Source organism: Rhinoderma darwinii, chromosome 1, assembly GCF_050947455.1.
Source record: "Rhinoderma darwinii isolate aRhiDar2 chromosome 1, aRhiDar2.hap1, whole genome shotgun sequence".
Classification (NCBI taxonomy): domain Eukaryota; kingdom Metazoa; phylum Chordata; class Amphibia; order Anura; family Rhinodermatidae; genus Rhinoderma; species Rhinoderma darwinii.
In genome coordinates this window covers 407369523-407385949 of record NC_134687.1, presented here as the reverse complement: position 1 = coordinate 407385949, position 16427 = coordinate 407369523, and the positions used below count along the sequence as shown (strand labels likewise).

The 16427-nt window shown below is 43.3% G+C and overlaps 1 protein-coding gene across 1 annotated transcript in view; it reads left to right on the top strand.

Annotated features, from left to right (window-relative positions):
* Positions 1-1189: 1189 nt before the first annotated feature.
* C1H14orf93 (chromosome 1 C14orf93 homolog) overlaps positions 1190-16427 on the top strand; it is a 30539-nt gene continuing 15301 nt past the window's right edge. The window contains exons 1-3 of the mRNA XM_075852818.1: positions 1190-1266; positions 12221-13228; positions 14771-15109. Of these exons, the coding sequence (XP_075708933.1) occupies positions 12692-13228; positions 14771-15109 (876 nt within the window). The 5' untranslated portion in view covers positions 1190-1266; positions 12221-12691. The remainder of the gene's footprint in view (positions 1267-12220; positions 13229-14770; positions 15110-16427) is intronic.

The following is a 16427-nucleotide window of genomic DNA, read 5'->3' as shown; positions in this document are numbered from 1 at the left end:
GGAAGCAGCGCTCATACGAGTGCTGCACCCCCTTCAAAACAGCTGATCGGCGGGGGTCCTGGGAGTTGGACCACGACCCATCAGCTATTGATGGCCTTTCCTGAGGATATTCCATCAATTTTTACCTGCTGGAACACCCCTTTAAATGTCTGAGAATGGAAATAACCCTTTAAGTGCCCTGTACAGTTGTCCCACTCCTTTAGGCCTCATGCACACGACCGTAGCCATGTGCACGGCCGTAATTTCCAGGTCGGGCGGCCATGGAGTGACAGCCGCGAGCCGCCCGCAAATCGGGGGCCGTGCACATGGCCGCGACCATTATTTTCAATGAGCCTGGACCGCAGAACACGGCCGTAATAAGACTTGCCCGTTCTTTCTGCGGTGCGAGCTCCTGGGCGTGCACGGACTGTGAAAACCACGGTCGTATGAATGGGGCCGCAATTCTCCCATGGATTTTCGGGGGAATTGCAGCCGCAAAAGCACGTTCGTGTGCATGAGGCCTTAAAGTGTAGCTAAACGTTTGACAAACTTCTGACATGTCATAGTGACGTCAGAAGTTTGGATTGGTGGGGGTCCGAGCACTGAGACCCCCACCAATCGCTAGAACGAAGCACTCGTGTGAGCGCTCAGCTGCTTCGTGTCTGTTTGTTTTTTTCCGGAAATAAATGTATCGTCAATAGAAAGTCTATGAGCCCGTACTCCGATACATCGGCTTTCCGGGAACAGCCGAAGAGACACGAAGCGGCTGAGCGCTCACACGAGTACTTCAGCTGCTCCGTTCTAGCGATTGGTGGGGGTCTCAGTGCTCGGACCCCCACCAATCCAAACTTCTGACAAGTCGCTATGACATGTCAGAAGTTTGTCGCACGTTTAGCTACACTTTAAGGTCTGCCCGGCATTTAGCACAAACATGTATTGATAGCAGCCATTCACTTTCTAGCTTTTATTGCTTTTCATTGGAGGTTAAAGAATGAGCACAGTGATCTGATTGGTTGCTATGAACACTGCTCCACTTTCTGTACTACTCTACACATAAGGCCCATGGAGACATATGATGTGATGTATCTGTTACCATGGCTGACAATGTTCTGGGATCAGTGAATGTGAAACGTACACAATTCCCCTGAAGGGCCCCTGTACACACAGCTAGCCCCGCCCCCATCCTCACTCTCGTCCAATCATCACGCAGCAGAGGCGTGTGCCGGCTGTGCACTCGTCTTTGCACACACAGATGCAGGAATACAAAGGGGACACGCTGACCTTCATGTATCCTTTATTACAAGTCGGGATTGTCATTGTTTGGGGTGAATGCTCATTGCAGCTGGCTGATATTTATACTGTATTAACCCCTTCACGGCTAAGCGGAGGTATTTTCACCTGTTTAGTGGTATATTCATTTTCCTGCCTTTCCTCTCGCTGGTGTATTCTCTTGTATATAGTTGTGTATATGAGGCTGTAAACTGCTGAGGGGGTGAGTGGAGGGTAACTTTCTACTTATAGACGCAATGGTTCGGAGCGTCGTATAAGTGCTTTATTGTGAAGTAGGGAGTCAACGCCTGGGCCATCGGTGTTGCAGCGGATTAAGAGTTAATTGTTGTAGTCTCTGCTGTGTACTGTACATACGGGCTTCGTAGCTGGTGTACTTACTGCTTCTAGCTCTGGACGCCATAGAAAGAAGCCGTAATACGATGTATCAAAAGCAATCCTCGCACGGAGAATGGTGTCCGATTTGCTTCCATTACTGGCAGGCATAGGGTTAACTGAGGAAGGTTTGCGGGTAACGTTATCCTATTGGACGCTTCTGTGACGACGGAACCCGCCTCTTCTTTCGTACGGCTAATGACTGTACTGCTGCTGCGATTGACAGCACGCTGTAGCGAATCAGATACTAAGTGCGCTCAGCCAAGCAAAAGCAGCGGTGGGTGTGTCTCAGCGTGCGTGTTATGTACACGAAACGCTGTCGCGCGTACATCCTAGTAATCACGTGAGACATGGCGTGTACTGGCCACACCCACCTGAGTGATGCTAGGAAAAGTGGGAAGGCTTCAGCAGCGAATTGGGGAGGGACAATATTTAGCCGCGCTTTACTCTCGCCATAGACCAAGCAGGGATGTGATAAATCTGAGGGGAGAGGCTCACCAAGAGTGGACCTAGTGGATGCACAATCATTCATCTTCTTTTTTTTGCCGGGATAATTACGTGGTTTTACGTCAAGGCTTTTATGAGTTACATAAAGGAAAGACAACTTCAGTCTTTTAAGAAAAATAGCAGCTGAATATAATGACTGCGCAATAAAAATGTGTATATGTAAAACAAAAACCTCCCATATTGTGTCTTGCACTTACAAGAGGGATGACTGGAAGGAAATGTTACTCGCCCAAAGATTGCAAAGCTGTTTGACCCGCGTCAGCCCTGCCCCCTACCAATTTGCCCTGTCTCATCAATATCTGATAATACAGTTGCCAAATAATACAGGGACCATCACAAGTATTACAAGATCTGATACTGATCACACGCAGGCAGACGAGGAATAAACCTTTACATTCAATCACTCACAGGTGATGTCTTCTCTGCTTGTAGTTGTTCTCTTTCTCGTTTCTTCTCTATCCGTCCCAGACTGCCGTGACAACTTTTCCTAGGCATGACTTTCCTATAGTTTGCCATCTTTGGTTCCTCCCTCTTCCAATACATCGTCACTGTCTTTACAGAAACTCCCAATCCTGCTGCCCATTTAATCCCTTAACGCATTATCGCGTACATGTGCGTGATAAGTGTCATAGGGAAGTATGGAGGGTCGCTCAAGGGCTGTGAAAAAGTTGTATGTACCAAAAAATGGTACCAATAAAAACTACAGCTCATCCTGCAAAAAATAAGCCCTCACACCTCTCAATCCACTAAAAAAAAAGAAGAAAGTTATGACTATCAGAATGTGGCGACACAAAACTATTTTTGTTTAATTTTTTTCTTTGCAAAAGTAGTAAAATCTATAAAAAAAAACAATAAATTTGGTATCACTGTAATTGTATTGAGCCGCAGAATAAAGATAAGTTGTTGTTTTTCGCACGGTAAGAACGAATGCCAAAAAACAATGGAGGAATCTGTTTTTTCCAATTTCAGCCCGTAAATTATTTTTTTCAGTTTCCTGGTACATTGTGTGGTAAATGGTGCCAATTGAAACTACAACTCCTCCCGCAAAAAATAAGCCCTCACACTACTCTTGACGGAAAAATAAAACGTTATGGCTCTTGGAAGGTGGGGAGGGAAAAACAAAAATGAAAAAATGGCTCAGTCCTTAAGGGGTTAATAATGCCACTTTGCAGCTGCTCCCAATACTGTGCCTGCTGTGCCACCCAGTGCCCCCAAATTCTGTACTGAAGAAATATTAGTGTCATACAGAGTCCCCCCTGTAAACACCTGACACATTGCCCCCTATAGTAATCTGTTTCACGCATTGTGCCCCAAAAATAATTATGCCAAGCAAATAGTGCCCCTGACAGCAGCAAAGCCACATAGTGGTTTTCAAGAATATTAGTATTCGTGATCCCCAGAGTGCTATCATTAGCTTCTCCAAAGTGGCCCCATTGGTAATAGTGCCCTAAAATAAAGTATACCACAGACCCCAAAAAATACAATACTCACAACTCCTGTTCTAGTGTTGAGATGCAGGCAATAGGCCTCTTCCAGCCTGTGTACTGAGCGGTTTTCGGCCCGGCACAGGTTGGCGTGATGACGTCATTGCGCCACTCTGTGCCATTCATCCACATTCTCATACTTAGGCCTGTGGCTTATGGTTAACGGTGGGGCAGGGAGCCATAGGCTCCCATTCTCTGCTGTAGTGATTCAGGGCATTGGGCAAAATATCCGGGGCATACGCCACAGAAGTGCGCTGCTGGCCACGCCCCTGATAATTGGTATACAAAAACAATCACAAATTAATCAGCTTAACCCCTTAACGACATGTCACGTACTAGTACGTGGCAGCCGTTAAGGGGGAAGTATGGAGCGGGCTCACGAGCTGAGCGCGCTCCATACTCAGCGGGTCACGGCTGTGTAATACAGCCGACACCTCACTGCAACGAGTGGAATGAAAGATCAGTTTGATTCCACCTGTCAATCGTGACTGCGGCATTTAAATTGTTAGAATCGGGGGCAAACGCGCCATCGCCCCCCCCCCCTCACACGTCAAGTAGCCTGGGGGCCTAATGAAAGCCCCCGGGTCTGCCATCTTTGTACTCCTTTGAAGCCCTGCCTCCGGTTGCTGGTTCAAGTCCGCTAGGGGGACTAAGTAAAAAACAGTTAAAAAAATTGTAATGTTCCAATAAAAAATCAAATATTAAAAGTAAAAAAAAAAAAAAAGCTTTTCCTGGTTTTTCCCTAAAGCGATGTTAAAATAATAGTTAACATAACTGGTAACGCCGCGTCTGTAAAAGTTTGAACTATCCTGTTTGGTGAACGCCGTAAAAAAAAGATATACCGTATTTTTTAGTCTATAAGAATGATTATAAGGCCTTATTTACACTAACGCTGCGCATCTCCGACGTCAAAAACTGAAGTTTTTCACGTCCGAGGTGCATCCGTGCTCAGTGCTGCGGGATGTGATGTCACGCATCCCCCATATTTGAGAGTCTATGGAGGGATGCGTGATGCGCGAGAAGAACGGACATGTCCTATTTTCGCACCGACCCTTGACACGGTCTGTTGAAACAATGGCTGTGTGAACGGCCACATTGAATTACACAGGTCCGTGGGTCGGTCGCTGTTTCAACGGCGGTACCACGGACGTTTAACACAATCGTGTAAATAAGGCCTTAGATGCACCCAGGTTTTTTAGACAACAGAAAATAGGAAAAAAAGTGCTTCCGTGTGCTGCGCGTGATTTTCACGCACCCATTGACTTCAATGGGTGTGTGATGCGCGAAAAAAGCACAAATATAGGACATGTCGTGAGTTTTACGCAGCGGACATACGCTGCGTGAAAATCACGGACTGTCTGAACGGCCCCATTGACTAACATAGGTCCGTGCGAGGCGCGTTAAAATCACGAACTGTAGTTTCGATCAGTACCATTTTTCGGTACATGCGACTTTTTGATCTCTTTTTATTCCATTTTTTGGGAGGTGAAGTGACCAAACAATTGTTATTGTGGTACGGTTTATTATTATTTTCTTTTACGGCGTTCACCGTGCGGGATAAATAACAAAATAATTTTGTAGTTCAGGCCGTTACGGACGCGGCGATACCAATTATGTATAGTTTATTTGTTTATATATTTTTATTAATAATAAAGGACTGATAAGGGAAAAAGGGGGATTTTTAGTTTTAATAGTTTTAAAACTTTTATTTTCTTATTTTTACACATCTTTTTTTTACTTTTTTTTTACTTTATTACTTTGTCCCACTAGGGGACATGAGGGCAGGAGGCCCTGATTGCAATTCTAATACACTGCACTACATACGTATGAGACAGCAGCTGTCACAGCTCCTGTATGTGTCGGGAGGACGGCCGAAACGGCCGTTACTCCCGAGACGTACTATTCCGTCATGGAGCGCAAACGATACAGCTGCCATGACCTAATAGTACGTCCAGGAGCGGGAAGGGGTTAACATGCATTTTTTTGTTTTGGTTGATGAACTCTACTTGAGGGACATGGGAATTTGTCTCCAAAAACAAAAAAAGAAGAAATGTTGAAAACATACAGCGAGCAATTTATTAATACGGACGTTTCATACGCCAGTCCTTATAGAGTAAAAAGCGACACATTTATTATCAGGCTTTTCCACAAAAATGCTGAGGGTGGTTTAAAAAGTCCCTCTTGCGACTTTTCTACACCAGAAAACTGACGCAGAAAGATTTATAAGATACCCCCATAGTGTACCGAGCCTACGGCGCCTTTTTACGGCAATTACAGCTGCTCCGCCTACTAGATCAGAGAAAGCTGAGAATTAGAGAACCCGCAGAGGGGAAAACTGCGAAAAAGTGCAGAATACAAAAGTCCTATAATGGGCAGAAATAGTGTGATTCCTCATGTACACACATATAACAGCTTATTCTGAAAAGTCATCTGAAAGTTTGCTATGCTTTAAAAGGTTAAATGTGGCAAATTCTCATGTAAAAAGCCTGTGAGTCCTGCTTTCCCCACACACATTAAAGAGGCTCTGTCACCAGATTTTGCAACCCCTATCTCCTATTGCAGCAGATCGGCGCTGCAAAGAGTAACGTTTTTTTTTTTTTGTTTTTTTTTAAAACGAGCATTTTTGGCCAAGTTATGAGCATTTTTATATTTATGCAAATGAGGCTTTCTAAAGTACAACTGGGCGTGTTTATAGTTATGTACAAGTGGGCGTGTATTATGTGTGTTACATCTGGGCGTTTTTACTTCTTTTACTATCTGGGCGTTGTGAATGGAAGTGGATGATGCTGACGAATCAGCATCATCCCCTTCTCTTCGTTAACGGCCAGCTTCTGGCAGTGCAGACACACAGCGTGTTCTCGAGAGATCACGCTGTGACGTCACTTCCTGCCCCAGGTCCTGCATCGTGTCGGACGAGCGAGGACACATCGGCACCAGAGGCTACAGTTGATTCTGCAGCAGCATCAGCGTTTGCAGGTAAGTAGCTACATCGACTTACCTGCAAACGCCGATGCTGCTGCAGAATCAACTGTAGCCTCTGGTGCCGATGTGTCCTCGCTCGTCCGACACGATGCAGGACCTGGGGCAGGAAGTGACATCACAGCGTGATCTCTCGAGAACACGCTGTGTGTCTGTGCCCTGCCAGAAGCTGGGTGTTGACGAAGAGAAGTGGATGATGCTGATTCGTCAGCATCATCCACTTCCATTCACAACGCCCAGATAGTAAAATCACAACGCCCAGATAGTAAAAGAAGTAAAAACGCCCCGATGTACACACACATAATACACGCCCACTTGTACTTTAACGTTAAACACGCCCAGTTGTACTTTAGAAAGCCTCATTTGCATAAATATAAAAATGGTCATAACTTGGCCAAAAATGCTCGTTTTTAAAAAAAAACAAAAAACTTTACTCTTATCTACATTGTAGCGCCGATCTGCTGCAATAGGAGATAGGGTGACAGAGCCTCTTTAACCCCTTAAGGACACAGCCTGTTTTGGCCTTAAGGACACAGCCTATTTTTTCAAATCTGACATGTGTTACTTTATGTTGTAATAACTCCTGAATGCTTTTACCTAGCCAAGCGATTCTGAGATTGTTTTCTCGTGACACATTGGACTTTATGATACTGAAAAAATTTTGTCGTTAAATTCAATATTTATTTGTAAAAAACACCAAAATTTAGAGAAAATTTGCAAAAATCTGCATTTTTCTAAATTGTAATGTATCTGCTTGTAAAACAGATAGTTATACCACACAAAATAGTTACTAGTTAACATTTCCTATATGTCTACTTTATGTTTGCATTGTTTTTTGAACGTGCTTTTATTTTTCTAGGACGTTACAAGGCTTATAACTTTAGCAGCAATTTATCATATTTTCAAGAAAATTTCAAAAGGCTATTTTTTCAGGGACCAGTTCAGTTCTGAAGTGGCTTTGAGGGCCTTATATATTAGAAACCCCCTATAAAACACCCCATTTTAAAAACTGCACCCCTTAAAGTACTCAAAACAGCATTCAGAAATTATTTGAACCCTTTAGGCATTTCACAAGAAATAAAGCAAAGTAGAGGTGAAATTTACAAATTTCAATTTTTTTTTACTAAATTCATTTGTAATACAGTTTTTTCTGTAACACAGAAGGTTTTACCCGAGAAATGTAACTCAATATTTATTGCCCAGATTCTGCAATTTTTAGAAATATCCCACATGTGGTCCTAGTGCGGTAAAGGACCGAAACACCGGCCTCAGAAGCAAAGGAGCACCTGGTGGATTTTGGGGCCTCTATTTTATTAGAATATATTTTAGGCACCATGTCAGGTTTGAAGAGGTCTTGTGGTGCCAAAACAACGGAAACCCCCCAAAAGTGACCCGATTTTGGAAACTACACCCCTGAAGGAATTTTTCTAGGGGTATAGTTAGCATTTTTAGCCCACAGGTTTTTTGCTAAATTTATTGGAACTTGTCTGTGAAAATGAAAATCTACTTTTTTTCTGAAAAAACATACGATGTTTTCGTTTTTACAAGGAATAAAGGAGAAAAAGCACCCCAACATTTGTAAAGCAATGTCTCCCGATTACGGCAATACCCCATATGTGGTAATAAACTGCTGTTTGGACCCACGGCAGGGCTCAGAAGGGAACTAGGGCCATTTGGATTTTGGAGCGCAGATTTTGCTGGAATGGTTTTCGGTGCCATGTCGTGTTTGCAAAGCCCTGGAGGGACCATAACAGTGGAAACTCCCCAAAAGTGACCCCATTTTGGAAACTACACCCCTCAAGGATTTTTTCAAGAGGTATATTTAGCATTTTTAGCCCACAGATTTTTTGCTAAATTTATTGGAACTGGTCTGTGAAAATGAAAATCTACTTTTTTTCTGGAAAAACATACAATGTTTTAGATTTTACAAGGAATAAAGGAGAAAAAGCACCCCAACATTTGTAAAGCAATGTCTCCCGATTACGGCAATACCCCATATGTGGTAATAAACTGCTGTTTGGACCCACAGCGGGGCTCAGAAGGGAAGGAGGGCCATTTGGATTTTGGAGCGCAGATTTTGCTGGAATGGTTTTCGGTGCCATGCCGTGTTTGCAAAGCCCTGAAGGGACCATAACAGTGGAAACTCCCCAAAAGTGACCCCATTTTGGAAACTACACCCCTCAAGGAATTTTCTTGGGGTATAGTTAGCATTTTGACCCTACACGGTTTTTGCTGAATCTATGGGAATTATGCCGTGAAATTGAAAATCTAAATTTTTTCTAATAAAATGTAGTTTTAGCTCAGATTTTTTCATTTTTACAACAGATAAAGGAGAAAAAACACCCCAATATTTGTAAAGCAAACTCTTCTGAGCACAGCAATACCCCATATGTGGTAATAAACTGCTGTTTGGACCCACAGCGGGGCTCAGAAGGGAACGAGGGCCATTTGGATTTTGGAGCGCAGATTTTGCTGGAATGGTTTTCGGTGCCATGTCGTGTTTGCTGCAGAGCCCTGGAGGGATCATAACAGTGGAAACTCCCCAAAAGTGACCCCATTTTGGAAACTACACCCCTCAAGGAATTTTTCTTGGGGTATAGTTAGCATTTGGACCCTACACGGTTTTTGCTGAATCTATGGGAATTATGCCGTGAAATTGAAAATCTAAATTTTTTCTAATAAAATGTCGTTTTAGCTCAGATTTTTTCATTTTTACAACAGATAAAGGAGAAAACACACCCCAATATTTGTAAAGCAAACTCTTCTGAGCACAGCAATACCCCATATGTGGTAATAAACTGCTGTTTGGACACATGGCGGAAGTTAGAAAGGACGGATCGCCATTTGACTTTTGGAGCTCAAGTTTTGCTGGAATGGTTTGCGGCCCCATGTCACATTTGAAAAGCCACTGAGGGGCCAAAATACTGCAAACCCGGCAAAAGTGACCCCATTTGGTAAACTACACCCCTCAAGGCATTTATCATTTGCCTGGACATATGACGGCTTAGGAGTGAAAGGCGCATGTGAGACCAATTTTGGTGATTTTCGCAGCATTAGCCCACAACGGCAGGGCTCTGGGGTCAAATAGTAAAACAAACCCCCAAGTAGTGACCCCCATTTTGGAAACTGCACCCCTGAAGGCATTTTATTAACGGGTGTAGTGAGCATTTTGACCACACAGGTTTTTTTTTTTTCTATTAGAAATGAATGCTCAGTGGATGGTGCAAAGTGAAAATTGCAAATTTCCACAGGTATGTGCCATTTTAGTGCACAATATTTTGTGCCCAGTTCGTGCCACTGAAGACAAATACCTCAAACTGTTAAGCGGGTTCTCCCGGGTATGGCGATGCCATATATGTGGACGTACACTGCTGCTTGGGCACGCTGCAGGGCGCACCATTTGGCTTTTGGAGCGTGGATTTTGCTCGCTAGTTGTTTTGTTTGGGGTATTGCTGGTATTTCAGTTTATGATGTGGGGGCATATGTAAGCTGTGTGGAGAACATCAGGGGTATAATAAGAGAGTATAATAATGCGGTAAATAAATAATAATCCGCAGACGTGGCCGGTGTTGCACTGATAAATGGCGCCCGATATTATCCGCTTTTGGACACTCTGCACATTTTGCATCGCCATATTCTGAGAGCCAAAACGTCTTTATTTTTTTTCCCTGGAGCTGGGTGAGGGCTTATTTGTTGCGGGACAATCTGTAGATCTCATTGGCACCATTTTGGGGTACATGCGATTTTTTGATCACTTTGTATTAAATTTTTTTGGCAAGCAAGGTGACCAAAAACCTGCAATTCTGATGATTTTTATTATTATTTTTTTTATGGCGTTCGCCATGCGCTATGAATGACAATTTTACGTTATTCTGCGGGTCGGTATGATTACGGCGATACCATATATATATAGTTTTTCTTAAGTTTTGCAGCGTCTGCACGATAAAATCACTTTTGTTTCAAATAATTTATTTTTGGTGTCACCAGATTCTGAGAGCCATAACATTTTTATTTTTCCGTCAAAAAAGCTGCGGGAGGGCTTGTTTTTTGCGGGACGGGCTGCGTTTTTTAATGGTATAATTTTGGGGTACATGCAATTTTTAGATCCCTTTTTTTATTCTGTTTTGCAAGGGGTAGTGACTAACAAAAAGCGATTCTGGAATAGTTTTTTATTTAATTTTTTTACGGTGTTCACCGTACGGGTAAAATAGCGTGATATTTTTATAGTTTGGGTCGTTACGGACGCGGGGATACCACATATGTGTACTTTTATTTATGTTTTTTGGTTTTTCCTATAATAAAAGACTTATTATAGGAAAAAAGGCTGTTATAGTGTTTTTTAACATGAAACGTATTTTTTTTTTACTTTTTTACAACATTTTTATTAACTTGTTTTAACTTTTACTTTTGTCCCACTAGGGAACTTGAAGGCATGAAGCCCTGATCGCTATTCTAATACACTGCACTACCTACATAGTGCAGTGTATTAGAGCTGTCAGCTATTCACTGACAGCAAGCCTATTAGGCTTCGCCTCCCGGCGGGGCCTAATAGGCTTCCGTACTAGGAAGCGATTGTTAGGCTATGGTTGCCATAGCAACCATCAGAACACTCGCGGGTGCCGATGGTTGTTATTAGCAACCATAGGGTACGATCTAATCACTTAGATGCAGCGATAGCTGCATCTAAGGGGTTAATCGGCCGGATCGGAGCCTTGCTCCGGTCCTGGCCGTTAGGGCACGATGTCAGCTGTGACAAACAGCTGACACCCGCGCCCGTGGCAACCATCGTGGTTGCCGACAGGGCTACAAGCCACTTCGATGCATCGATCACGTTTATCGATGCATCGAAGGGGTTAATCGGCCGGATCGGAGCCTAGCTCCGGTCCTGGCCGTTGCAGAGGGGCGTCGGGCAGCTGATTCCCGGCGGTGATAACGCTGGCTCAGCTTCTGAGCCAGCGTCATCACATACACACGTCATAGAGCTGTGATTGGTCAGTCTGCTTTGACTGACCAATCACAGCGATCGCCGGCAGGAGACCGCTGTGAATGGTCCCCTGCCGTCTTACTGTGCCGATCAACTGTCATAAACAGTTGACGGCACAGTTCTGTCACCTTGTCCTTTGACAGGGTGACAGTTTTTAGCCAGGACGCACCGGTACGTCCCTGTGCCTTAAAGCACTTCAATGCAGGACGTACCGGTACGTCCTGGTGCGCTAAGGGGTTAAGTGATTGGCAATTCTTCCTGCATATAAACTCATACAGGAGGAGATGTCAATAACTGTATGTGGGCAGGGAATCAGGACCCACAGGCTTTTTGTATGAGTCCTGGATATGAAAATACTGCATCAAATCATAGCAAACGATATCTCCCCGAATTTAGCATCTGCATCTTTATCTTATGATGCCTATAGCATATAGAGTAGCAAAGGAGACCTGACAGATCTGCTTAAATGTCGAAGTCCTAATGTGTTTAATTCGAAAACCTGCATTTTATAGTTTCTTAATTTTGCTTTGGTAAAAATATGCTCTCTGGAATAAGAGCGCTTCTTTATATTTTTATCGTCCTGTTTGTGAATGGCTTTATTGCTCCGTTCCTTAGCTGTTGTCAGACATTTCCCAGAAAATTCAACCATCTGAACAATTCAAAAATTTATCAGATCACAAGCTCCATAAGAAGTCAACAAGTATAAAACCTGTAGTCGTGAACGTAGTGAAGAGCTGGAAATGTAAAGGATAATCGGTTTGGGGGCCAAAATAAATCTTGTGGGATGTGTTTGTAGCCTGACAGTAGGAATAGAAGATGTTCCCTGAGGAATCTGTGACATTCACAGAAAAACATCATGAATATATTAAATAATATATCACCTAGACAGATGACACAACCTACTGGAGTATTACTCGGACTTGAATTTTTTAGGTATAATATTCAATTTCATATACAATCACGAGAAAGCTAATAATAAGAGGGTAGATGTTGTATTTGTAACATATTTATTCGGTGGCAGCCATAGTAACCACAACTGACATTGGTCAATTGGTCTTTTAGAATAAATATTTGTATTGGGCTTTTCTGTTCCAAAATGTCATTCAGTGCCACAATTCTGTTTACGCCTCCACCGGGACAAACCGATGGAAAATGTGCATGCAAAATTGAAAATACCCAAGGTGGCTCCGTGTCTGTTGATGGTGCTACCCCTGTCACGGTGAATGGGCAAGGTGTTGCAGTTCAAGGTTGTGAGCAGCTTCTTCATCTGATCTATCAACGTGTGGAGAAAGCAGTGGGACTAGCTGAAGCTGCACTTAATGTTGCCAAGGCAAACAGTAGCCTCCTCAGTGAACTACAAGATGAAGTCAGTGGTCTTAAGAGAGCGATCGAAAGGCCGGAGGCTCCAATGTCACCGCCAGATACTAGTGTAAGATGTAAGTTATCAGAGGAGGAAGACATTGATGAAATTGGAGGAGTTCAGGTTGTGATAGAGGAGCTGAGACAGCTGGGTGCCGCATCTGCCTCATTAGTTCCTGGGCTTCACCCTCCAGTCGTGGACAGGACAAGAGAAAGTTGCTTAACGGCATGTTCTAATGAAGCTCCATCCCTTCTCAGTCCGGTGCATATGCCGGTAAGTGAACACGTACAATGATATAATGTCTGATTAGTTTGTATACTCCTTACTACTGCTATGTCTAGAGAAGCTTCATAATACAGAAAAGTACAGAATGCCTGATCATTGGCTTACCTAGTCATCAAAACGAAGCAATATGAAAAGTGTAACTTGGGCATTTCCAAGCATGTCAGTACCATTGGGTATTCCAAACCTGTTGTCTATTTTCTTCACTTGTGGCTGCTTGACTGAACTTGAGCTCTGATGTATTTGGGCAGAGCTGTGATCAGTGACTTCAGCTTTGTTGCATTGCCAATGGTTGTCTGAGGTAGTCTGAAATCCATCTCCTAAGGATAGGCCATGAATGTTAAAGTCCCGGAAAAAAATCCTTTAAAAGTGTTGTTCGACTAAAAGCAAAACTATTTATTACTTTTGCTTTTGGGCAATAAAGAAACTTTTTAATATTCTTTATTGCACGGATTGCAGGTTTTCAGTCCCCGTCCCAGTTTGGAGTTGCAGTTCTTGATTCGGGGGTAGGATTTCCTTCCTCCTCCACTGTCACGGCTGATTAAGAGACCCGAGAAAGGGGCTGGCTTAGCTGATGAATTGAGCCAGGCAGCCAGACCCTAGACACACAGAGAGGCGGAGGGAGCTCGCTTCCCTGCGAGCTTCCGGGTCCTTGTGGCGGGAACTAAAGACCTGCAAACCTTGCAGGTTTTGAAAAAATAAAGTATATTAGAAAGTTTCTTTATTTCACAAAAGCAAAGTAATAAATTACTTTTTGTTTTCGTCGGACAACCCCTTTAATGAGGCAAATGAGCATTATTAAGGGGTATCCTGAAGATCAGCTCCCTAATATACTACCATTAGCCGCTATGCTGCAAATGGGCATTCTGCAGCTACTACTGGGAACTAAACACCCTAATGCCTGTCAACAAGCTACAGGCTGTTTTCATTTGTAGCCTCATCCTTCATAGGCACATTATAGACTGCTCTAAGCATTTCCTTCACTGTCCTTCTCTACATTCAGATCTAACCTGCTTGATGCAGGAGTGATTCTTGTATATTAGGAGATTGCAGATAATGACAGGTATGATTAATATAAGACAAGTACAGTTGATGGTGAGGCTGAGATATTGCAATCCATCATTTTATAACAATATGCATGAGGCAGGATGCATCAGAACATAGACATGGTCACGTATGTGCTACTTTACCCACAAATCTAGTTACAAGCCCGGGTTATAGCGGTTTATACTGTACAACGTGCTATGAGTATGTGTGCACAAGATATCAGCTCACAGTCTGTTTATGCTCAGTCTCCATTCTATTGCACTCCAGTGGGAGACAGTCTGTCACTTTTAATAGGGACAGCTTCTGTTTGCAGCAATTCTGGCAGGTGTGTCATCTTTATACCATCTGTTGTGTGCATACTCAAAGCCCCGATTTCCTTCCCGCCAGCTACTTCTTTGTATTTTAACACTGTACTTTCCATTTTGAGTTCCATGTTTTGTGCATTACACATTTTCTGTACATAACTACATCATTTTATTTTTATAGGCCATTGATGATTTCTTAAACTCTGAGCCCCCTGCACAGCGGATTTTAACTTCCAACTTCGTGAAGCAGTTGATAGACACGCACCCTCACAGGGATCCAATGGAAAATCTGAATGAATCAACTCCCCCCAATATAAAGTCAAGTCATTCCCATGTCCTAATGCAGAGGGATGGCTCCCTTAGTCCCGGAGGGTTGATGGTGGCAGAAACTTCTCCCGATTCTGCAGAGAGGCCACCAAATTCACCACTCTCATATGCACCATTTTATAGTGGCTTAAACAGTCGGCAGCGTAGTAATGGGCAGAAATGTTCACGGCGAAAACGAGACCTAGTACTATCGGTGAGTTTATTGAATTGTTATAATTTATTGTCCAGAAGTGTAATAGATGAGACAGACCCCATAGGAAGGCTTTTCACCGCTCCCTCTTAGCTGTTGTCTAATATACATAGATATACATGGTACTCTTACATACAAACATGTACAAATTTGTACTCCGATACAAGTACAGTATAATTCCATTAATACTGCAGCTGATAATCCGGAAATTCTGATATGCCTTTTGAGAAAATAATCCTATGCCAGTCTAACAGTAAAATTACTTGATCGGCTCTTCTTCAGCGATGGTCAGAACTACTTTGCGCTGTCACGGGTAACAATATGGCACTTAGTGTTTACGTGGAACAAATGGCCTAATACATTCTAATCCATTACACCTAAGGACATCAGTGTTTATGTCAGCATACCCACGGACCAATGCATTTGCGGGATTCAGGGCCCCCTGGACGTAAAGGGTCCCAGTCAGGCCTACAGTATTACAGTATTAGCCCATTGCAGGTCATGGGGCCGTATTGAGGATCTATTATACGGCAGAGTGCATGGGTCCACGAAAGCCCCAAATGTTGGAGTTTTAAGTTTATATATATATATATATATATATATATATATATATATATGTATATACACAGTCGAGTCACATTATTATGACCACCTCCTACTTTCGCCGTCGGCAGCATGTAGCCCATGAAGGAAGTGATGTGTCGTGGGTTGGCTTGGTGGGTATATAAGGTGTGTGATAGACCATCTGAACCCAGATCACTCGTTGAAATGGGTAAAAGGGGCGATTTATCAGAGTTGCAAAAAGGGATGATTATTGGCTTTCGGGTCAAGGGTGGCAGTATTTCTCAAACAGCGCAGTTTGTGAAATGTTCGCGTGCTGCTGTGATGAAAGTGTATTGTTAGTGGACAAATGGCACCATTAGGAATAACCGACGTGGAAACTGCAGAGCACCACGTGCCATTGATGTGAGAGGTGAACGTCGGCTATGAAGGTGCGCGAGGGCCAAACGACATGCTACAGTGGAGCAGCTCAACATGAAAATCAACTAGGGAGCTACCAGACGTGTGTCTAAAAGAACAGTTCAGCGAACCCTACTGCATATGGGGCTCCAAAGCAGACGGATGGGCACAGCTTGTATGCTAACAGAGGTGCATCGGAGAAAAAGGTTTCAATTTGCACAGCAGTATCGGAATTGGTACTGGGATTGAGAAAAAGAAGGCTGGCACTGCCCCAATGCATGAAAAAACACAGTCTCTGCGTGTAAAAGCTAAGTAACTTGAACACGTGGAAATACAGCTGTCAATTTGTTGCCCGCGGGGT